General features: G+C 44.1%; 1 protein-coding gene across 4 annotated transcripts in view; it reads left to right on the top strand.

Annotated features, from left to right (window-relative positions):
* LOC310783885 (far upstream element-binding protein 3-like) overlaps positions 1 to 23,808 on the top strand; it is a 208,407-nt gene that overhangs the window by 94,400 nt on the left and 90,199 nt on the right. For all 4 annotated transcript variants that reach the window (XM_083644796.1, XM_083644797.1, XM_083644794.1 and 1 more), the window contains exons 6-9: positions 3,560 to 3,617; positions 3,852 to 4,014; positions 16,913 to 17,011; positions 23,571 to 23,672. In XM_083644796.1, the coding sequence (XP_083500922.1) occupies positions 3,560 to 3,617; positions 3,852 to 4,014; positions 16,913 to 17,011; positions 23,571 to 23,672 (422 nt within the window). The remainder of the gene's footprint in view (positions 1 to 3,559; positions 3,618 to 3,851; positions 4,015 to 16,912; positions 17,012 to 23,570; positions 23,673 to 23,808) is intronic.

Below are 23,808 nucleotides of genomic sequence, written 5' to 3'. Positions count from 1 at the left end.
AATATTCCATCGAACCGGAGCAGATCATAAATATGGATGAAGTGCCTTTGACGTTCGACCTGCCACTCACTCGGACTGTTAACAAGAAGCGCCCTGGAGGATTCTTTCACCAAAAAAAAGCTTTGCTCGTTCTCGACAGCATGAGAACGAGCAGTAGATGATCATGAGGTGGTTTTTCAGACGTGTCGATATAGCAGTTTATCGCAAAAGTGTAATGGAAACACATTTTTCGCATTTGCACGTCATGTGACCCATATTATCCCTTGGAAAAGGAGCAGAAAATAAGTTTGGTAAGTAAGGTTCGATAGCCGTGTCAAAACCTCCGCAGCAAGTGGAAAACTTTGAAGCAACGCTACCTAGCAGAAAGACGAGTGTTGTGCAAAAGCGTAGCCGGGCAAATTAGATAATGTTTAATGGCAGAAATCGGTCCATGGTGACAGCAGGCTGCCTGTGTGCGCGCATTTGGCACAGCGGCGAGATGAGAGGATGAAAAGCACACACTGGTGCGGTGGTGCTGTCTGAAGTGAATACAGTGACTGTGAGTAGGCTAATACATTGCACACGTTTCAGGTGCAATTATAGAACCAAATCAGCCTTTTCCCCCCTCCATCTCTAAATCGGACCAGTTGTAGGCTATTAGGCTACCTTTTTTCCTCTGCCTGTCGCGCTGACTGCATTCACGCAGCCAGCAACATTTTGCGACTCATTTTCTTTTGAATTGATAATCAGGCTCGTTTATATGCATTGTAACTTCATGTTGGGATTTCCATTGACCATTGGTTGGATTTGAGCATGCAGGGGACGGGATATGGGGCAGATCCCCGTGCGTAATCACTGTGGCAGCTGCTGCAACGGGGAATCACTCAAACGCAACTTCAATGGAAACGCCTACAAGTCGCAATTGTACATTGTCGAAGTTGTAGAAATATCGCAATTCTTTTGCGAAAAACTGTAATGGAAACACAGCTATAGATGAAGAGGAGTTCGTTGGTTTTGAGTGACAATGAAGGAGAGAGGAGAGTGGTTGACGAAGCCACCCTGAACCTGTTCGTTTCCGACACTGAAGATGAGGACTTTGGTGGTTTCAGTACGCAGGAAGAAGAGGAAGACGAGCATTAGTGACTTGACTTCTCTGGTTACAGGTTTGCTGCACATATAGCCTATTGTTGTGTGATTTTGTCTGGGGATTAGTGACCTGACTTTTGTTTTGTTTTGTTGAAATGTTAATAAATGGGAGCTTCCCCAAACAGCCATCGCTTTCCCGACATTCCTCTCTGTGCACGAACCCTTTCATATGGTAATTAAACATCAAAACACCCGCGGCTTATAGACCGGTGCGGCTTATAGAAGAAAAAAATAGTCAATTTTGGTCCCGCGGCTTATACACCGGTGCGTCTTATAGTCCGGAATTTACGGTAGTTCGAGCTTTGAAAAACTGTCCACACGGTCGAGGCAACAATAAAAATAAAAAACTACAAAACCCACAATGCATTTCACCTCCGCCACGTCTATTTCAGCAAATCATGATGCATGTAATCGGTCACATGTCTTGCACGGAATGGGACCTTTAAGTTTCGTTTCTGCTTGATATCTATTTTACTGTTTCATTGACACAGTACCAGAATAAACTCCCGCACACTGTCTCCACATGCAATCAAAAGTTTAATAAGAATAACGTTGTCGTGAGACCTTCATCAGATTCTCTTATAACGTTGTCGTGAGACCTTCATCAGATTCTCTTACTGTTTCATTGACAAAATAACAGGAGGATTTTAATTGTGAAGAACAGATAGATCCGTGATGTTTGAGACGGAAAGAGAGAAGAGAATAAGGGGCACTTTACACGAGGACGGTTTCCTATGGAAACGGGGAATTATTGTATCGTTAGTGCCTCCCGTTAAGACGGCGACGGCGAATTCGCGCTTAGGAAACGACACATTTTAAAACCACCCTCTAGAGTGAAATTGTTTGAGACGCTTCCCGCTGAGCGGGGCTGAGCGCTCCATGTAATCGCTTTAGAACGGCACATTTAAGAAACTCTGACGTGCCTGCACACGCGACACACACGATTACGCCATAGCCGTGCGCGAGTTGGTAACCAAATACAATGTCAGTATGAATGAAGTTTGGCAACACTCAGAATTAAGCTACACTGCGGCCAACTTCAGTTACATGTTCATAACGTTACTGCTGCGAGGAGCCGATGGCTGTACCCGGTCGGCATTTAACGTTAGTTACAAAAGCACGTCGACAGTGTTTTCTCACTGCCAGTAGCAGTAGGGTTTGACAGATCACAGCCAGCGCTCCCGGTCCTCGCTGCTCGTTAAAGATTTCCAATAGGCGTTACTCTGATAAACTGGTCACATATATGTTACATTATCACCCGACAAATATTAAAACTTTAACAGTTTGGTTTTTTTTTTTAGCTTGAAAAAAGCTTTTTGGCAAGTCTAAATGACTGCGGAAAGTGTACTCTACTTCCGCGTTTAAAGCGAAATTACGTCATGCAGTAAGCGTCCTTGTATGGGCAAAGAATAAGGTGATCACACTGCCACCTAGCGACCTGGCATGTACATTACGGCGTTTTAAAAATTCAACAGCGCTCATGTAAACAGGGAGAAGGTGTGAAGGAAACGCTATTGTGTCGTTTCTTTCAGAAACTGTCCTCGTGTAAAGGGCCCCTAAGAGAAGAGATGAGGGTGAAGCAGAGCAGAACTGTGTGTGTTTGCGCCAGGGCTGAGATGCAGTGGCGTGCACAGACATTTGGGGGCCAGGTGCATTAGTGAAAAAAGGCACCCCTCTCATAATTACTTATAAAAAATAAGGTTACATACAGACAGGCCCGGATTAACACAGGGTAACCACACTTGAAGTGCTCCCCACCAAATTTACATGTAAAAAATAAATAAATAAATAAAATCTATTATCTTTACACAATTTGAAATCAACACAATTTATGAATATCAGTGAAATACTGTAATTTATATATTTACTATGCTATAACTTATTTTTTACTGCTACTTATGCTTAAATTAACCCAGTGGCACTCATATTCTTGTTTATTTCAAGAAAAAATATTTTGGCTAGTGGAAATTCTAATTGGTTGGTAACTTTAAAATCTAGCAGCCATATTGGCTGGGGATTTAAAAAAAGTAAATTTCAAGCCCTGCAGGGAGAGCAGGTGGTGGGTGACATGGGAGTGAGTGAGAAAAGGAGCCAATATTGATGGTTGTGACATCACAACCATCTAATCCTAATGTTAATTTAACATTAGATATTCCTCTAAATCTGGCTTCAAACCACTGCAACGGATCCATCCTAGGGGACCTGAGTCTCTCTTTAGTTGAGTATTTGTACGTTTACGTGGAATTTGTGTACTGTCACGGTGCCACCACCTCTGGTGAAGGACAGCGTAAGACGCATAGTTAAACATAGGGAAGTGTCTTGCTCCCAAAGTAAGGGGGGAATTCCCCCCTAGTCTGCAAAATGAATGTCAGGCCCTGTAGCTAAAGTGTGTGTGTGTGTGTGTGTGTGTGTGTGTGTGTGTGTGTGTGTGTAGACAGTGGAGGTCTGATGGAGAGGCCATGTTCCCTGACTGGAACTCCAGAGAGCATCGAGTGAGTTTCTACTTCCTGTTTACCTCCTCCACTTCCTGTTTACCCCTCCACTTATGGATTACCCCAGCCCCCTTCCTATTTACCTCCTCCACTTCCTGTTTACCTCTTCCACTTCCTGTTTACCTCACCTTCACTTCCTTTTTTTACCTCACCTCCACTAGTTCCTGTTTACAATTCTGTCTGTATGTGTGCATGCGTGTCTTTGTGTGTGTTTGTGTGTGTATGTGTCTGTAGGCAGGCTAAGAGGATGCTGGTGCAGATCATCGATCGCTGTAGGAATGGTCCAGGTTTCCATGGCGATGGGGAGGGCGGGGCCAGTGTGCAGGAGATGCTAATCCCGGCCAGTAAGGTCGGCCTCGTGATTGGCCGAGGAGGAGACACCATCAAACAGCTGCAGGTGTGTATGCATGCATGTGCGTGCGTGGAGCTCTCCAGGCCTTCTGGTGGCCCCTTCAGTTGCATCCATCTCGATTTCTACTACTAGTAGAGGGGATAAGCACAATAATTGTGCACTTTTTAAAAGAAACGTGAAATTTCACACATAGTTAGGGAGTACCATAAGGTTTATTCTCAGATTGGGAGGGAAGTCAGATTTGACCAAAATTCCAAGATGGACGCCATTTTCCCAGGTCTAATGTACAAATGTGCTTACAACAATTGTGCACTTCTTTAAAAAAGCACAGAATTTCTCACAGTGAGTGAATACCATACGCTTTATTGTCAGATGCCAAGGGAAGGCGGATTTGACCTCAAATCCAAGATGCCCACCATTTCCCCGAGTCTAATGTAGAACAGAAAAATCCCGCACACCGTTTCCCTTCTCTGGAGAAATATTTTTATTTTTGGATGAACAAACGTTTTGGTCGGTTAGACCTTCATCAAGTGTTATGATGGGCGGCACATATCTCCCTCTATATATACATGTGAGGAGTGCCTCCATCAACCAATCATCCAATGAATACAGAGGACATTACAAATGGGTGCTCAATCAGGGGGGAAAAAACTGTGAATACACTTGAATAATAAGATAAACAGTGCTCAACAATCTACAACAAACATCCATAATTTATACAAGTAGAAAAATAGAAATATAGAAAAAGACATATTGTCAACAACATTAAGTGATCTAAAGAGGTTCATTAAAAGGAGGGGGGGGGGGGGAGACACTGTGGAAGGGAATATCGGTTGAATTGCCGAAATCATGGCAGGCCTGGGAGTTATAGGCTATGGCCTATTATATTTGTAGGGCCAGTGTCGGAACAAACAAACCGGTCTGAGTATGCCACTGTTATATATATATATATATATATATATATATATATATATATATATATATATATATATATATATATATACATACATACATACATAGGCCTACATACATACATAGGCCTACATACATACATACATATTCACAATATCTGCAAGTGGACATTTATAGACATAGCTACAGGCCTAGTACCTTTTTTGATGCCACAGAAACGGAAGGAGGCCACATCATGCTTCCTATCATTAAAATGCAATTTAAATAAACATGCAAATTAGGGGTCCAGACACAGCCAATCATAAAGATAAGTATTCCATTGAGTTTCTCATGCTCTGAAACCATGAAATAGACACCAAGTTTGCATTTCTAGCTCATCTGGTTCAAAAGTTATCGCCAAAGCTATTTTCTGATAGGGGCCAATATTGAGGTGGCCATATTGGATTTCCAGCAGCATGTTGACCGGGTTGTCCATATAGATTGTGATCCTACTGGGTCATAGATATTATTTCTGGTGGCCAACCTTTTATGGCAGGGCAAATGCAGCACTCCAAAAAAGGGGGGTTTTGCCCCCTGGGTAATAGGTTCTATTGTCAGATGTGGAGGGAAGGCAGATTTGGCCTCAAATCCAAGATGGCTGCCATTCCCCCGGGTCAAATGTACAAATGTGCTTATAACACATACGCACATGTGTACATTAGACCCCGGGGAATGGCAGCCATCTTGCATCTTTGAGGGACTTATATACCGCTTTTCTACATAGCCTACTCAAATAATGCTTATACATGAATATTTCCCTGGGTTTAGAGGCTGCATTACAGTAAAGTGATGCCATTTTCTGAATTTACCAGACTGTTCTAGCTGGTCTATTAGTTGCCTTTACATACTTTGTCATGATTAGGGCTGGGTTAAAAAAATCAATTCTCAGATTTTTTTATCTATTTTTATTTTAATCCTTTGATATCGATTCATATGTCCAGAGATCGATTTTTTTGGGGGAGCTGTGAACGCACCACCAGCCTCTTGTTCTTCCTGCATGCGCAAAGCGATCTTTCGGTGAAGTCAAAACATTCAACATGGCGGACGCCGGCAAAACTAAAGGCAGATACAGTATGTCTGGAACAATTTCGGATTCAAAGACAAAAACGAGCTTGACAAAAGCAAAGCGATTTGCAAGGTCAGCCGACCGGGTCTGTGTGTGAAGTGTTGTGAGCCAGATCTCCTGCTATCTCCGGACTGAAACAAAATAGACTGAACGATTCATTGGAATTACCAGCCAACTCTCCACGTGCCCTAAAAATAACCTTACTAAAGAAAGCACTGGTGGTGTCAGTCACTCTGCTTGTCACACTGATGCTGACTGGAGAGTCTGCACAACTTGCAGCACATAGCACAGTATTGTGTTGTTCAGGGCTGTAGTTTGATTGTGGGCCAAATGGTCATGGCAAAAATAAAAAATAAAGTATATTTGTATTTTGTAACTGCTTTGGGGTGAATTATTAATGTAATATTTTTATTTTATTTTTTATAATATTTATTTTTGAGCAGGGAGCATTGGCATTACAATACAATAACAAGTGTAATTTTCTTTTCTTTTTTTACATTGAAACATCCCAACCAACACATCTACCCTCATTTGCCTCCCCACAACCCAGTCCCATTCCAACAGAAACAAAAATACATAAAATAAAATAAAAGAATAATAATATACATACATAAACATATACATATATATACGCATATACACACGTACATACAGTAGGAGGTAGTATAACAGTGAAAACATAAATAACTCAAGTTATCGGGGTTCATACTTGCAAGCATCTGGGTCGTATTGGCCTATTTAGGTCTCATGAGTTTAGAAGGATACCGCGCGGCTGTGAGTGTGGTGGGCAGGCAGCGAGGTACTTGTCCATCCCTGGGAGGGCCCAGGCCCTTGTTCTATGGAGCCACGTCGTCTGGGGGAAGGCTATTTACATATTCGATCAGCGGTCTCCAGTGTGAGTAAAATTTGTCAGAGGAGCCCCGCAGGGTGAATTAAAATTTTTCCAATTTAAGCAAAAATAAAATGTCTTCAAGCCAAGCTTTAAATGAAGGTGGCTGAGAGGATTTCCAAAGAAAAATAATTTTCCTCCGGGCAATTAACGAGGCAAAAGCGATAACATTGGATTGGGTGACCGACATATCGAGCTCGTCCGGTGGTCTACCAAAGATTGCAATATGAGGGGATGGACAGATTCTCACCTTCAGAATGTCCGAACACATATCAAAAAAGGAGTGCCAGAAACCAGATAGTTTGGGACAGGTCCAAAACATATGAGTCAAGTTACAAGGTGCTTGTGAGCATCTATCACATTCATCAACCACTTTATCTGGGTAGAGTTTAGCCAGTTTGGCCTTACTATAGTGGAGTCTGTGTACTACTTTAAACTGTATCAGGCTAAGTCTGGCAGAACTAGAAGAAGAGTTGACGGCTCGCAAAGCTTCCTCCCAGAAGTTGTCTGAGAAGGAGGTCTGCAGTTCTCTTTCCCAGCTCTCTCTGCTTTTATTGATGGCCACCACATTCACTGGAGAGAGGAGATCATAGAAATAGGAGACATGGCCCCTGGATAAGGCGTCTGCCTTAAGCAGTAGATCTATTCCACTGGGAGACGGGATTTGAGGAAACAGAGGGGAGTGGGTTCTACCAAAGTTCGTAGCTGAAAGTATCGAAGAAAATCTGAATGGGGTAGGTTAAAAACAGTATGAAGTTGGTCGAAGCTGGCAAACACGCTGTCTATATACAAGTCTCCCAGGCAGCGGAGACCTCTTCCCTCTAAAAGTGAATAGTAAGGGTCTGACTTAGCAGGCAGAAATAGGTGGTTGTTGCAAACCGGAGTCGCCTGAGGTAAAGAAGACCAACCAAAATGACGCCTGACCTGTGCCCAGATCTTGAGATAGCTTATCACGATGGGATTAGAAGTGAATTGTGAGAAAGATACGGGTAAGGTGCTACACGCAAGAGCCTGAAGCGATGCAGAAGGGCATGACATGGCCTCAATCTGACACCAACTACTTTGGGGGGAGGTGAACCAGAGCATGATCTTATACACGTTGGCCGCCCAGTAGTAGCCCATGAGGTTTGGTAAGCCCAGTCCGCCATGGGACCTGTTCCCCTGTAGTAACAACTTGCCAGCTCTTGCGTGCTTACCCGCCCAGATGAAAGAAGAGAAAATACCATCGATGGTAATGAAAAAGGATTTAGGAAGAAAAATAGGCAGGCACTGAAAAATATATAAATATCTAGGAAGTATGTTCATTTTAACTGTTTGGACTCGACCCGCCAGCGAAAGAGGCAGGCGATCCCACCTTTGGAGATCTGTTTTAACTGAGGCTGTAAGGTTAGTCAGATTCTTATCCTGTAATGTGCGGATGGATCGTGTGATTTGAATGCCGAGGTATTTAAAACTAGAATTGCATAATCTAAAAGGTATTGACGTAGATGGAATTATGTCGGGCCGGTTGATTAATAGGGAGGCACTCGCTTTTTTGAATGTTTAGTTTGTAGCCCGAGATCGCACTGAAGGATTTCAAGACTGACATGATACGTGGGATACCCTACTAGCTAAGGGATCACATACATATAAAAGGAGGTTGTCAGCATACAACGAGACCCTGTGCTCCGTGCCCCACCTCTGGATCCCTTTCAAACCTTCTTCGGTCTTCAGCGCAATCGATAGGGGTTCAATGGCGATGGCGAACAGTAGCGGTGAGAGCGGACACCCCTAGTGTCTCCCCCGGGCAAGCGAGAAAAATTCTGAGCGTTCAGTATTGGTGCAGACTGCCGCCTGACGGGAAGAATAAAGTAGTTTTATCAAAGAAATTAAATTAGTTCCAAAACCAAAATGCCGTAAAGAGGAAAACAAATAAGCCCACTCCACCCTATCGAAGTCTTTTTCAGCATCAAGAGACACAACCATTTCTGGCTCAGTAAGAGATGACAAAGTGTGGATGATACTGAGAAGCCTCCGAATGTTTGTAAAGGAGTGCCTCCCTTTTATAAATCCAGTCTGGTCATTAATGTAATATTTTTGAATGATGCACCAGGTTAGAGTTCCTAGTACAATTTACAGCTTTTGTTCTGAGATTCTTTTTCATATCCAGGCAAACATCTTTTTTTTAACTTAAAGAGTAATTAAACACTCATTTTTAAGCTATTTCTGCCCACAGCATATTTTTGAAAGATGCAATACTGTCAACATTCTGGGAGGGGTCTTGGTGCTTGACATTTTCAACAGTTCCAGCCATGACGTACTGATATTTCATATTCATTTGCTGTCAAATGTCAATATTAATACCAGTATTGATGTGTTACATAACTGGACATAGTACAGGCATTTTAGCTAAAAAAGTGGGTCAACCTCCCACAAATTGCAACAGAAAAAAACTCAATGGATTTTGTGTCCTCAACATGTTCCAAGTAAGAGAAAAAAAAGTCCTAAGAAATCCCAGTTGGGGAAAGTATTTAAAAATACTGAAATCAGTGATGCCATAATTGGTTTGTATTATGTACCGTATGCCTGTCTGTCCTTCACATATCTCAAGAACCGTTGGCCAGATCACCTCCAAACTCGGGGAGTGTGCTAAGGGGGGCCCGACGGAGTTCACTGCTGAATTTCGTGAAATTCGGACACTCACATAGTCATAGCGCCACCTACTGGCAACACAAAAATCGGTTTATTTTGAGAACCGTTTGTCCAATCGACTTCAAACTTGGGGAGTGCGCTTTTGGGAACCTGGCAGAGTGTGTTGCCAAATTCTGGACACGTGGATAGTCATAGCACCACCTACTCCAACACAAAAAACGGTTTATCGCAAGAATCCTTCATCCGTTTGACTTCAAACTTGGCATGTGTGCTGCTGGGGACACGAGAAAGTGCAGAGTTGAAATAGCACTTCTATTACTTTTAAAATACCCATGACTGCCGAATTGGCACTAATTAACATACATGTTGGCACAGATGAACACAAACCTCAACATGTTAACTCTTAAGGAAAACTCAAATATTGCTGGTCATCATCAGTGTAAGTTGTCTGGCTCATATTCATCATCATCATCACATGCAGCTTGACTTGAATTTGCACATGCTAGTCCTTTGCAGTTGCGACATGCAACAGAGCACTCAATGTCATGCTTCTTGCATGTGCACCTCAGGCTGCTGCAGTCTGTCTTGCAGGTGCATCTGATGATCCGTAGGAGTTCCTGTGGAGCTGGTGGTAAGTCAGTTTGGACAGGGACAGGCCCTCCATCACTCTCTTTCCATCCCCATTCTTGTGGCAGGAGTTCATCCACGGTTCCCTTCCACTGCTGCACCTGGTAGTACACACAAATACTGTGGTACTTTGCTACTGCTGCTGATGTTGGTGGTGGCAGACTCTGTGGTTCTACATGAGTGCTATACTGCTATGAGCCACCTTCTCACAAAATCGCTTGTGTCGTAGTGTGTTGAGTCCCTCCCCAGGCTTCCCATTGTAGAGGCACAGCAAAGCATTCTCTCCTGCTGCTGTGGAAGCTGACTGTCTGTCAAACACTGTAGCTTGCTCACGGAAGTCACCGCTGGTTGTGAATTTGTGGAGCTCCTTTCCCTATGCCATACAGGCGGGAGGTAGTGTCACACCCAGCTATTGGATGGATGAAAAGGATGTGGGTGCACAGATTGGGACCCAGCTGCTGCTTGACAGCCTTGATGTTCCAGACACGTGGCTTCTTCATGCCCTTCTTTAGCTCAGGTTTGAAGAAGAGGTCATGTGACTTGAGGTTCTTGTGGTAGATGAGATGGAGGAGCAGATCTGTATCATCTCCAGTGAGCAGTGTTTGTTATGGCTTCAGACTCCACTGCTTTTTGCACTATGAGGAGATCAGCATCACTTGGGGCATGGTACGTCTGACAGTTATTTTTATGCCTCCGCCGGCGAAGCCAGGCCGAAGGCATTATGGATCCGGGTTGTCCGTCTGTACGTACGTACGTACGGCCGTCCGTACGGATGTCCGTCCGTACGGATGTTTGTTAACGCCATATCTGAGGAACGCCTTGACGGAATTTCATCAGATTCGCCTTAAACATTCACTTAGGCTCAAGGATGATCTGATTAGATTTTGGTGGTCAAAGGTCAAGGTCACTGTGACCTCTCGAACGCCATTTTCAAGCTTGTTAACGCGATATCTGAGGAACGCCTGGACGGAATTTCATCAGATTCGCCTTAAACATTCACTTAGGCTCAAGGATGATCTGATTAGATTTTGGTGGTCAAAGGTCAAAGGTCAAGGTCACTGTGACCTCTCGAACGCCATTTTCAAGCTTGTTAACACGATATCTGAGGAACGCCTGGACGGAATTTCATCAGATTCGCCTTAAACATTCACTTAGGCTCAAGGATGATCTGATTAGATTATGGTGGTCAAAGGTCAAGGTCACTGTGACCTCTCGAACACCATTTTCAAGCTTGTTAACGCGATATCTGAGGAACGCCTGGACGGAATTTCATCAGATTCGCCTTAAACATTCACTTAGGCTCAAGGATGATCTGATTAGATTTTGGTGGTCAAAGGTCAAAGGTCAAGGTCACTGTGACCTCTCGAACGCCATTTTCAAGCTTGTTAACGCGATATCTGAGGAACGCCTGGACGGAATTTCATCAGATTCGCCTTAAACATTCACTTAGGCTCAAGGATGATCTGATTAGATTTTGGTGGTCAAAGGTCAAAGGTCAAGGTCACTGTGACCTCTCCAACGCCATTTTCAAGCTTGTTAACGCGATATCTGAGGAACGCCTGGACGGAATTTCATCACATTCACCTTAAACATTCAATTAGGCTCAAGGATGATCGGATTAGATTTTGGTGGTCAAAGGTCAAAGGTCAAGGTCACTGTGACCTCTCAAACGCCATTTTCAAGCTTGTTAACGCGATATCTGAGGAACGCCTGGACGGAATTTCATCAGATTCGCCTTAAACATTCACTTAGGCTCAAGGATGAACTGATTCCATTTTGGTTATCAAAGGTCAAAGGTCAAGGTCACAGTGACCTAACAAATGCCATTTTCAAGCTCGGTAACGCCATATCTCAGTAACACCTTGACTAAATTTCTTCACATTTGGCTCAAATATCCAATTCTGCAAAGAAACGCCTTGATGCAATTTCTTCCAATTTGGCTCCAACATCCACTTGGACTCAAGAATGAACTAATGGCGGAGGCATAAGTCCGCGTTGCGGTCGTTCTAGTTCTGTAGGTGACCACTCAGCATGTTGATGAACTGCTGCTTGTTTGTGTTATTTGCAAGGAACTCAGATTTTCTGTCTAACAGGCATATCCTCATCCATGGTTACGGTTTGTCCAGTCCTCCCACCTGCTCGTCTGCGGTGTGTCATGTCTTTGGTGGATGTGCTCTGATAACCGTCAAACATGACAACTGCATCTCCATGCTGACTTGTGACATACTCACTGTACAGCTTGCAGATGTCCTTGTATGTGGATCCACGTGTCCATGGGATGCACTGAATAAGTGCTCCACCATCCAGCACATACTGAACATGGCCTGTGACTCCTTGAAGGTCAGGTGTGTGGAGCGCCCAGATGGCATCTGCTAGCGCTGGCTTCTGTGGCTGTCGAAGCAGCAGGGAAGTGTCAAACAGTGCTGGAGGATGACTACACAGCTCATACTTGAACACTGATGCCAGGTCTTGTGAAGCTTTTGCTGCAATAGTGAGTTGCTGGAAAAGTAGGTGAGGATCCACCTGCACTGCTTCACCATCAATCTTCACTGAGGATTTCGTACTCATGGTGATTGCCTGATCCCTCTTCTTGAATGTGTACTCAGCAGTAGTCTGTCCGTCCATGCTGGCCAAGATGGTGTTTCTGATGGCCTTTGCCTTACCAACATTCACAGAAGGGACCCCAGTTGACACACAACACAAGCTTGGATCTGAGCAGAAGGGGTTTCTTTCTTGGAGATGGTGTAGAACTGTGTGTCCTTCATGTCACGTGATTGTCTTGCATCTGTCATGTCATGGTTCTGCTCACCAGTGTTGTGGTCTCTCTTGCATGGACCACTCTGGTGGTCTCTGTGTAGCTCTTGCATGGTTGACTTCAGTGCAAGCTGGCATGGAGAGCAGCCATGTCAAACGTTGCAGCTCCGTCATCCCTTGCCCTCTCGTGAGGCCACCACTTGTTTTAAGACTTCTCATCAGCACCTGCTGAATGACAAGAACTATGGATAGGCCAGCCCATAGGAGATCACTTCATCTTGACCACATGCAATCCCTCTTCAAATCTCTGGTAAACATCTGGATTCATTCCATTCTCCCCCTGCTGGCAACGATCCCCCAATTGGTCAAATTGCACAAAATCTGAAACTGCACTTTCTTAGGTTCCCAGCAGCGCACCCACCAAGTTTGAAGTCAATCAAACGGTTCTTGAGATAAACCACTTTTTGTTGTTGCCATTAGGTGGCGCTATGACTATGCATGTCTCTGAAATTGGGCACCGTACTCCGTCAGGTTCCCAGCAGTGCACTCCCCAAGTTTGAAGTCAATCGGGCAAACGGTTCTCAAGAACTGCTTTTTGTGTTGCCAGTAGGTGGCGCTATAACCATGTGTACATCCGAACCGAATTCGGCACTGCACCCCGCCAGGTCCCCCTAAGCGCACTCCCTGAGTTTGAAGTCGATCGGACCAACGGTTTTCGAGATATGTGAAGGACAGACAAGCATACAGTACATACATACAGGCAAATTGTGGCATCACTGATTTCAGTATTTTTCAATACTTTCCCCAACTGGGATTTCTTAGGACTTTTTATATGTTATAATATACATATTTCTAAGAGTAGAACAGTTGAAAGAGTTTCTGTTGCAATTTGTGGGAGGTCATATCGTATAATGCCTGTACTAACAGTCATGTAATTCAGGTTACAGCTCAAAAAACATGTTTTAGTATCACTAACCAAATCGATATTGAAATTAATCATTAATAATGGAAATCGAATCGTGATTAATCGATTCGGAACCTTGTGAATCGGAATCAAACCGATTCTTGAAATGTGAACTAATACCCAGCCCTAGTCATGATATCCACTGAGGTGTACTGAGATGTCATGTGTACCTGTTCAACCAACAAAAGTATCTATCTGTATATTCGAATAGAAGACCAGGGGCCAAATGTATAATGTGTCAATTTGGGTGTAGAGCTTTTTTGGCCTTACACAGATTTCTACACATACATGCACAGAGTTTTATACATTTGGCCCCAAAAGTCATGGTTTATAGGGAAAGTCCCATAAAATCTAGCAAATGTATTTTGTAATCTAATATTAGAAAATACATTTGCCAGATTTGATATGATGGCTCATTTGAAATGCTGTAAATGGTACTGTATAAAATATTATGATGTAAATGAAATCAATGAATGAAATAGATAAACTTCATATGAGGTCTTAAATTAAGAAAGTCCAGTTTTCAGGATTTTCTAAGTGGTTTCCACGACCTTACCATGACCTGCCCCATCATAACACACCACCATGCAAATTTACAGCCCACCAACGGAGGTGGTTTCCAGACTTTCCAAGTAGTTTCCAGTAATAATAATAATAATTCCCAAATCCGTGGCGGGCCAAAACAAACAGAGCGGGCCAAGTTTGGCCCGCGGGCCCCAAATTGGTCAGCACTGATCTAGTCACATTTGGCGCTTGCCGACTGTTAATTTGGTGCCCTGGGGCGGCTGGGGCGGCTTTAGCTCTGGAGGTAGAGCAGGTCGGCCAATGACGCAAGGGTTGGCGGTTCGATCCCCGCTCCCTCCCAGCTGCTGTCGTTGTGTCCTTGGGCAAGACACTTAACCCTCCTTGCTCCCGATGGTGTGTAGGCACCCTGCGTGGCAGCCTGCCGCCATCGGTGTATGAATGGGTGAATGTAGACTACCTACTGATTGTAAAGCGCTTTGGATAAAAGCGCTATATAAATGCAGGCCATTTACCTAATGAAAAAGCTGAGGGGAAAGATTGGTTTCCTCTAATGGCTCATTTCCACCACATTTTACAGCCCTGCACAGCTCGTCACCACTCGGCTCTATTTGTTTCGACCCGATGGATGTTTTGTTTCCACCGCTGCTGATCTGCCCCCGCCCACCCCCGCCCACAACTGGTCATCATAGCGACCGCATATCTGTCTTCCGCCTATAGCCGAAGTATGCTATAACATAACGTTAAAATTAAATCCATACACAGAACTTTTAAACTGTTTATGAAATACTGGTGCCTCTAAATGACCTACAGTTTACATGGGCAAATGTGACAATCGGCCGGGAGAATGGATATCACTTTGTTGTTAGTCAAACTCGCATGCGCTGCGCGAGGGACGGGGGTTGCGCTACAGAGTGAGTGCGGCCTAGCTGAGCCGACGCGGCACTCAACTACAAGGGCTTCCTGAGCAGCAGACTTTTTCTCTCTCAAAACAATTGAAACCCGCCGCCATGTTAAAGCTGAGTAAGGTGATCGATTTTATTTCACCAACAACACAAAAGACTGATGGAAATAACATAACAGAAGAGAAGGTAAGCCCCACTAAACTGGTATGCAGCATTGCATTGACAGTCATTAGATAGAGTAAACACGATTCTGTCTGACCAATCAGTCGTCTACAATGTTTTCACGTCACCGTATGAACCCGGGTTCACAGCGCTAGAACCTCAACAGAGCAGGGACCAAAAGCAGCACGACTCAACCCCGACTCAACCCGGGCTGTCCACGTTTTTGATTGGTGGAATGAGACAAAAAAGCGAGACGAGCTGGGCGGGGCCGCGTTGATACCAGTGGTGGAAATGGGCCATAAGTCTTGTTTTTCTTGCCTTAGTAGAAAGACCATTGCGCAATCTCTAATAATGTCTGTCTTTGATGATGGTGATGTACTTACTATACATGCATGCTTCCCCTCTAACGCTGAAGCCTCTTGATGCAGTATTCCACAGTGCTCTGTGGTTTATTACTGCCGATGGGTTTCACACTCATTTTATTTTATACGAAAAAGTGGGTTGGCCTTCGCTTGCAGTTCGAAGAGATCAACATTGTCTTTTGTTTATTTATAAGGACTTGTGTGGCAAGCCTCCATTGTATTTTTCTTCACTTTTCTATTTCAGTGTTACAGGATTTCAGCCACACATTGGATTGGTCATCCCACATATATAATAAGTGAGTCAGGAAAGACCACTTTCACCTTTTTTGCTCCTGATAGATGGAACAAGCTTCAGGACTCTCTCAAACTGGACCGACTGGTCTCAATAGAGATGTTAATAGCGCTACTCGAGGATGCATTATATAGGGATTGCACCTACTTTACATAGCCCTCTTATTTGTTGGCATCTTTGATTTTCACGTGATTTATTGTTTATATGTACTGCAAATTTTTAATTGTAATTGTTTATGTTGTAATCAGGGTGTCCTTGAAAAAGAGTGCTGGCTTTCAATGGTCTTCCCTAGATAAATAAAGGTTAAATGAAAAAAAGATAGGGGGGTAAGCAGCATTTTTAGGTATACAACCAAGGGATTTCATCCGCCATTCTTTTTTTATAGACATTTTATTAAAAGCCTTATAAAATAGTTTTACTTTATCAAATCAAGCTTAGATTCAGCTATATTTAGAATCAGGAGAGACCATAGAACATTTAACTCGGACCAAAATAAGATTTTTATTTGAATTTATTTTAGTTTTAATGTTGGGGCGGCTTTAGCTCAGGAGGTAGAGCGGGTCGGCCAATGACGCAAGGGTTGGCGGTTCGATCCCCGCTCCCTCCCAGCTGCTGTCGTTGTGTCCTTGGGCAAGACACTTAACCCTCCTTGCTCCCGATGGTGTGTAGGCACCCTGCGTGGTAGCCTGCCGCCATTGGTGTATGAATGGGTGAATGTAGACTATCTACTGATTGTAAAGCGCTTTGGATAAAAGCGCTATATAAATGCAGGCCATTTACCATTTAATGTTAAGTGTGTGTTTGTGTGTGTGTGTTAGGAGCGGGCAGGGGTGAAGATGATGATGATCCAGGACGGTCCGATGCCGACTGGAGCCGACAAACCCCTCCGCATTTCTGGAGACCCTTACAAAGTGCAGGTACACACCACACACACACCACACAACAACATCATCATCATCATCATCATAACCCACGTCTTGGAAACCTATTGTATTTCCTATGTTTATTATTCTTTTTCTTATTATTTTCCTTCTTCCGTAAAACTGTATACACGTCAGAAACCCTAAGGCCCACAGTAACCAAACTTTGCACTCATCCAATAGGGGACAAAAATTGAAAGTTTTTTATTCAAACGACACCAAACTTCAGCATCTGCATCGTTAGACTGTCCTACACAACATTTTCAGACAGTTTTTGTTTGAGCCCACAGCGCATCAAAATGTTTGACTGTAAACGGTACTGTAAACAACTACTGCAAATTCTCGCTAAATAAAGCTCTAAATTTAATTTTTTTTTATAAAGTTTTGCTGTCACAGTAGTGTGTAAAATATTTTTTTTATCTCACAAACTGAATTTTTGACTTCTGCCCTCATCTAAATAGCTTAAAGAGCATTGATGCCTTCGCCATCCTGGGGAACGTTGGGACATGCCCTCGCCATCCTGGGAAAACACACACACTTATGATGTCATAAGTGATGTCATCAGTGATGTCACTTGAACAATTGTGCATTGTGACATCACTGATGATGTCATCATTGATGGTGTCATCAGTGATGTCATCAGTGTTGTGCCATTACTGATGATGTCATCAATGCCCAGAGATGGGGACTTGGCCTTGAGACTTGGGCGTGAGTCGCACTTAACACGTTCAGTGCCAGCGACGCCATATGGCGTCATTAGAAATTTACCGTACAGTGCCAGCGACGCCAAATGGCGTCATAACTCCAAATTGTTTTTTTGACGGGGGGGTGTCGATCTAAGCTTCTTACGTCGCCTCTAACAATATTGTAGCTATTGGAGGTCGATAACCTATTTTACAAACCCATTAGGTGGCGACAGCACTCTCCTGATCAGAGAAAAAGGAGCCAAACACACAGAAATAGTCACTGTGGAAAATGAGGAAATCGCATCGCATCCGTCCGTATGCATCGACGTGCCTCCATAAACGAGCACAACGCCAGCTGTGCCCCCAGCAGCAGCATCCACTGTCACAACTGAGCACTTCCATGTACGCTGCAACAGCACATTCACATAATCAGCATTATTATTCCGAACTGGAAGCATGCCAGCCCGTGACAAACACACGCGGAACCAAAAAGCTGAATGTCGCGCACCATTCACTGTGTGTGCGCAGCAAACTCAGCAGAGACTGAGAGCCACCAGACACATAAGACACACCCAGGAGGCGTGTGCAGTTGAGGGGGGGGGGGGGGGGGGGGGGAGCACGGAGAGCAGCAGAGCAGCATACACTTCACCCAGACAGACCCAGACATCAGAAAATTAGCTTCAGAGTCAGAGATGTGCTTGAAATGTTTAATTTCACAAAAGGCTCATTATCTCAGCTCGTAGAAAAAAAGGTATATTTTTCGTTCAATCAAGCTATCTTCTCCGGCTCATAACTAAAGAACGGAAAATGGGATCAATAAACTTTTTTTTGCAGGTGATAGAAGAGAGTCTCATCGTTATTTGTGCGTGTTCAGTGTTTACATAGTAATTATTAAAAAAATTATATGACTGTTTTAAAATGCATTGCGGCCTATGTGGCACAGCAAGCAACCTTTTGCCCAAGGGCCGTGGCACTGAAAGTGTTAAGTCACGCACACAGTGTGTGTCAAGTCTCACAGAGACACAGAGACTTGACTTGAGACTTGTCCTCAAGTCTAAGTCAAGTCTCGAAACCTATTAACATTAAGGAAAGGTCTGCTAATAATAATGTCAACTAATCAATACTGATCCTGTATACCAGTGGTGCCCAATTTGGGGCAGTTGCCCGACGTGCCCGATTATGCAGTCCGCGCCTGAATGGAGATGTCGGGACTCTTCTATCTACAATTAACGTTAATTTTGTGCAGCTGGTATTCTCTCTCCCCGACTCTATCACACGGGTGTGAGGCATTGCTATCTGAGGATTGATTGCTTCTGATTGGTTGGCTGAATCACCTGGTTGGGGGGTGAGCTCTGATATTTGATCCCTCCCCAGTCACTGGCTTTACACCAGCTCAGCAAGATGGAGAGATCATCATCACGGCAGTGGCACAATGACAAAAGAAAGTTTAGGGCGGAGTGGCAAGACGAGTATTTTTTTACCAAAGTAAATTCAACAGCGGTTTGTCTCATTTGCAGACAGAGAGTGGCTGTTTTGAAAGAGTACAATATACGTCGCCACTACGAAACTGATTTTCAAAGTACCTTGAGGATTTTTCAAGTTGTGAATTAAGTCAAATTTCTCTTTTTATTTTATTTATTTAACCTTTATTTAGACAGGCGAGTCATTAAGAACAAATTCTTATTTACACTGACGGCCTGTGGGGTAAGGGAGAGGGGCTGCAAAAAAAGTCATGTTAAGGATAAAAAGGATAAAAACAGTGCATTATAAAACAGGGTATAAAACATAACAGCAATCACATAGGATAGAGCCAAAACTCAACATAACACAACACAGCACAACGTAGAACCAACACAACACAGTACAACGTAGCACAACACAACAAGACAAAACAATACAGGATAAACCAAACAAAACACAGCATGATGGGGGAAGGGGGTAGATGGAGGGAGGGGTAGAGAGGGAGGGAGGGGGGATGGGAAGAAGGGAGGAGGGAGGGAGGAAAGGAGAAGGGGAAAGAGGGTAAAGGGAGGGGGGAGGGAAGAAGGGAGGGGGAGGGGAGGAAAAGGGGAAGGGGGTAGAGGGAGGGGGGATGGGAAGGAGGGGGGAGGGAGGAAAGGAGAAGGGAAAGGGGGTAGAGGGAGGGAAGGGGTAAAGAGGGAGGGGGAGATGGGAAGAAGGGGGGGTAGGAGAAGGGGGAGGGGGTAGAGAGGGAAAGGGGGGGTAGTAAAGGGAGAAGGGGGAGGGGGAGTACTATGAGGGGGGGAAGCAGACACAGCGGTCAACAAAGAGCTGTTGGAGTTGCTGTTTGAAAATGGAAAGTGATGTCAGGGTTGCAAGTTTGAGGGTGCTCTGAAGAATATTCCGGTCGTATGCTGCTGCAAAACGGAAGGAGGTGCGGCCGAAGACAGTTCTATAAGCGGTTGAGCTGGGGATAGAAAGTTTGATGTACCCGCTTGATCTTGTACTATAGGTGTTTGTTGCTATGTGGAGGAGAGATGAGAGGTAATGTGGTGTCTTGCCTAGTATGGACTTAAAAATAAAGTGGTGCCAATGGAGGGATCGTCGGGTTTTAAGGGAGGGCCAGTCTACCAGATTGTAGAGGTCACAGTGGTGAGTCTGGAAGGGTGCATTGGTGGCGAAACGGATAGCTGAATGGTGAAGCGTGTCTAATTTTTTGAGGGCTGATGCTGAGGCTGTTCTATAAATGATATCGCCGTAATCTAAAATCGGAAGAATTGTCAACTTGACGAGGGTGTGTTTGGCCGGATGAGTGAAGGAAGATTTATTGCGGAAGAGGAAAGCTAATCTTGCTTTGATTTTAGTCTGAAGGTTATTGATGTGTGTATTGAAGGAAAGGGATGAGTCCAGCCAGATACCCAGGTATTTGTATGAATCCACAAATTCCAGGGCCACGCCCTCAGGTGTGCCATCGGCACAGATGATCTTGGGGGGTCTGGGGGCATCCTTAATTCGGGAGAAGAGCATACACTTTGTCTTTTTTGTGTTAAGGCGGAGATGGAGATTGAGAAAAGATTTCTCTACGTCCGTGAGGCTCTGTTGGAGAGTGGTTGCTGCAGATTGGAGGGAGGGGCCAACTGAATACAGGATGGTATCATCGGCGTAGAGGTGGATACGGGAGTTGCCCGCTGCTTTAGCAACATCATTAATATATATGGAAAATAAGATAGGGCCCAGGATAGAGCCCTGTGGCACACCTTTGAAAACAGCAAGAGGATCAGATATGATGTTCCCAGTTTTCACCTGCTGGATACGGTTAGCGAGATAGCTCGCGAACCAATCACAGCAGGAGGGGGACAAGCCGATGCTGGAGAGTCTACGCAGCAGGGTATTGTGTTCGACAGAGTCGAAGGCTTTAGCCAGGTCGATAAAAGTGGCTAAGCAGACCTGCTTGCTGGCCAAAGCTGAGGTGACATCATCGAGGACCTTCATGGTGGCGGTCAGACATCAATGACCGGATCGAAAACCAGATTGTAGGTCTGAAAGGATATGGTTGGATGTAAGGAAGTGGTGGTCTCTCTTGATTACAAAGGTGGAAAATACAACTGTTTTTAACTGGGTGTTTACTGATTAAATGTTTAATCTCCACACAAATGCAGATGTTTTTTTAAATATATATAACCAATTGCAAATTATTACAATTACCAAACAGATAAAAAGTAGATTATTATATTGAAATGTTATTTTACATTTAGAATGTTAATTTTCTATAAAACACAATACATTTTAATGTAATTCCACAACGTTTATTTTTGGCCCTCGGCCCTCCACCCAGATTGAGCTTTGGCCCTTCATGGGAAAGAATTTGGGCACCCCTGCTGTATACTAATAGTGTGGATAATACAGTAGCCGACATGCTTTGAATCCCTTAGTTTGAGCTATGCAGTGTTCTAAGCAGACTGGATGGCAATGAGCAGATGATAGAACACTCATCCATAAGAGACTTGAGACTTGACTTGGACTTGTGACCAAAGACTTGAGACTTGACTTGTACTATAGCTAAAAGACTTGAGACTTGACTTGGACTCTAGCTTAGACTTGAGACTTGGCTTGGACTTCCAAAAAATGACGTGAGCATCTCTGTCAGTGCCCGGCCACGACCTATTGCAGCAGCAGCTATGATTATCTAATAATTCCAACTTTGCATCACTGATGACATCACTCACTGATGACATCACTTGTTATAGACAAAAACAATGTACCCATGGGGGGGGGGGCATGTCACCAATGCCATCACTGACATCATCATCGAGTGCTTTAGTGACATCACTGATGATGACATCGTTGAGTGATGTAATTACTATCTATATATCTATGTATCTATTAGGGATGGGCATTTCTAGCAAAAACACTAGTCGAAATTCGCTGGGCCAAACTTGACTTTTCATCTAAATTCGCCCACCCCTAAAAAAAGAAAAAAGCAAGTCACATTTTACATGGTCTTCCCTGATTCTAAGTATAGTTGAATCGCTTGGTTTGACCAAGTAAAACAATTTTTATAAGCATTTTATGCAACGTCTATGGAAAAATGAATGGCGGATGAAATCCCATGGACAGGAAGAGGGGGTGAATGGCTCTATTGAGTCACAGACCCAGTCCCAGATTACGTTAGCCACGTTAGCTTAGCTACCCGAACAAAGCCGAGATGGCCCATGGAACAGTAGACAGAATATCAGCTTTTCGTCATGCAGTAATGAGCCTTGAAACCTTTCTCCTTGTGGCTGAGTGTTGGTGTAATGTAGGTAGAGACCATTTCTAATACGTTTCAACCGTTTCTATCAAGGAGCTGCTGGGTGCTCCTGTCGCTAATGCTCCTAGCCTGAGTGAGTGCACACTGCGCATCCAGCAGCCAGATACGGCAACGTAGGCTCAGGTGTGGCTGAGTGTTGCTGTAATATAGACATGTTAAGACCATTTCTACTATACTTCTAGCGTTTCTAGAGCTTCTGGGTGCTGCTACTGTTAGCTGGCTGAGCCCAGAACCGTTCTGCTGCTCCAGTGCGCAGCTCTGGTGCAGCTCCTACGCTACGGCAACATCACATGGTCAAACATGTCATTCTTAAAGAGACAGGCACCGTTAAAAAATTAAAAATAATAAATACTATTTTCGACTTTCAATAATAAAAGTTGATCTTGATAATAAAAACGAAAGGGGGGGGGGGGTGAAGTGAGACACGCCCACCCCAACATACTACAGCCGGACTATACGTCTCGACAGATTGTTTCTGAATGTGGCCTAACTCACCCTTGTCCTCTTCTCCCTACTTATACGCCCACCACTTATATAGCCTCAGCAAGGAAGGCTTTATTACATCACTGATGCCATCATAATTGCTCGAGTGACATTCCTGACATCACAATTGCTTGAGTGACATCACTGATGACTCACTTCCAGTTGAGTGACATCACTTCCGTCACAAATCGTGACTGACAGACAAACACCGTCCACCCACTTAGCCAGTTTTCATATTATTAGACTAGTGGACCGTGAGAGTTGGTAATGATTAACACATTCACTGCCAACAGTTTTTCCAATACTGTAGGTAGCTTCTGCCAAGGTTTTTTTTGAGGATTCTGGCTCATCTTTCAAGAGCCGAGGATTATTTTCTGCTAGGACTTTGTGAACACAAAATATCTCAAAAGAACTAATAGAATGTGTGCTTTCTCTGTCTAAAAGAGTTAGTTTTTATCATGTTCTGTTATGTAGGCATTAGCAGTTGAATACAGCATGGTTTCAGCGTCTGAGAAGGAAAGCTGAGAAAAATGCATTTTTGTGAAATTCGATAGAACAGGCAGAACAGTCACTTGACTCTCTGAAATCTCCCCTCCCCTCTCCTCCTCTCCTCTAGGCAGCGAGGGAGTTGGTGTTGGAGGTGATTAGGGAGAAGGAGGGTGATTTCCGGTCAGGACGGAACGACTTCACCGCCAGACTGGGAGGAACCAGCTTGGACGTACGACACACACATACACAACACAAGGACGTAATCTTATAGAGTAGCGCAGGGATGAGGTTTTTTTGTACGCCAACTCAGCTAGTCATGCTTGGTTCCCAAGTCTAAAAGTCAATGAGATTTTTGCATGGAGATT

Source organism: Poromitra crassiceps, assembly GCF_964638095.1.
Source record: "Poromitra crassiceps genome assembly, chromosome: 10".
NCBI lineage: Eukaryota > Metazoa > Chordata > Actinopteri > Beryciformes > Melamphaidae > Poromitra > Poromitra crassiceps.
Note: the sequence above shows the minus strand (reverse complement) of the source record. Positions and strands in the feature narration are given on the sequence as shown.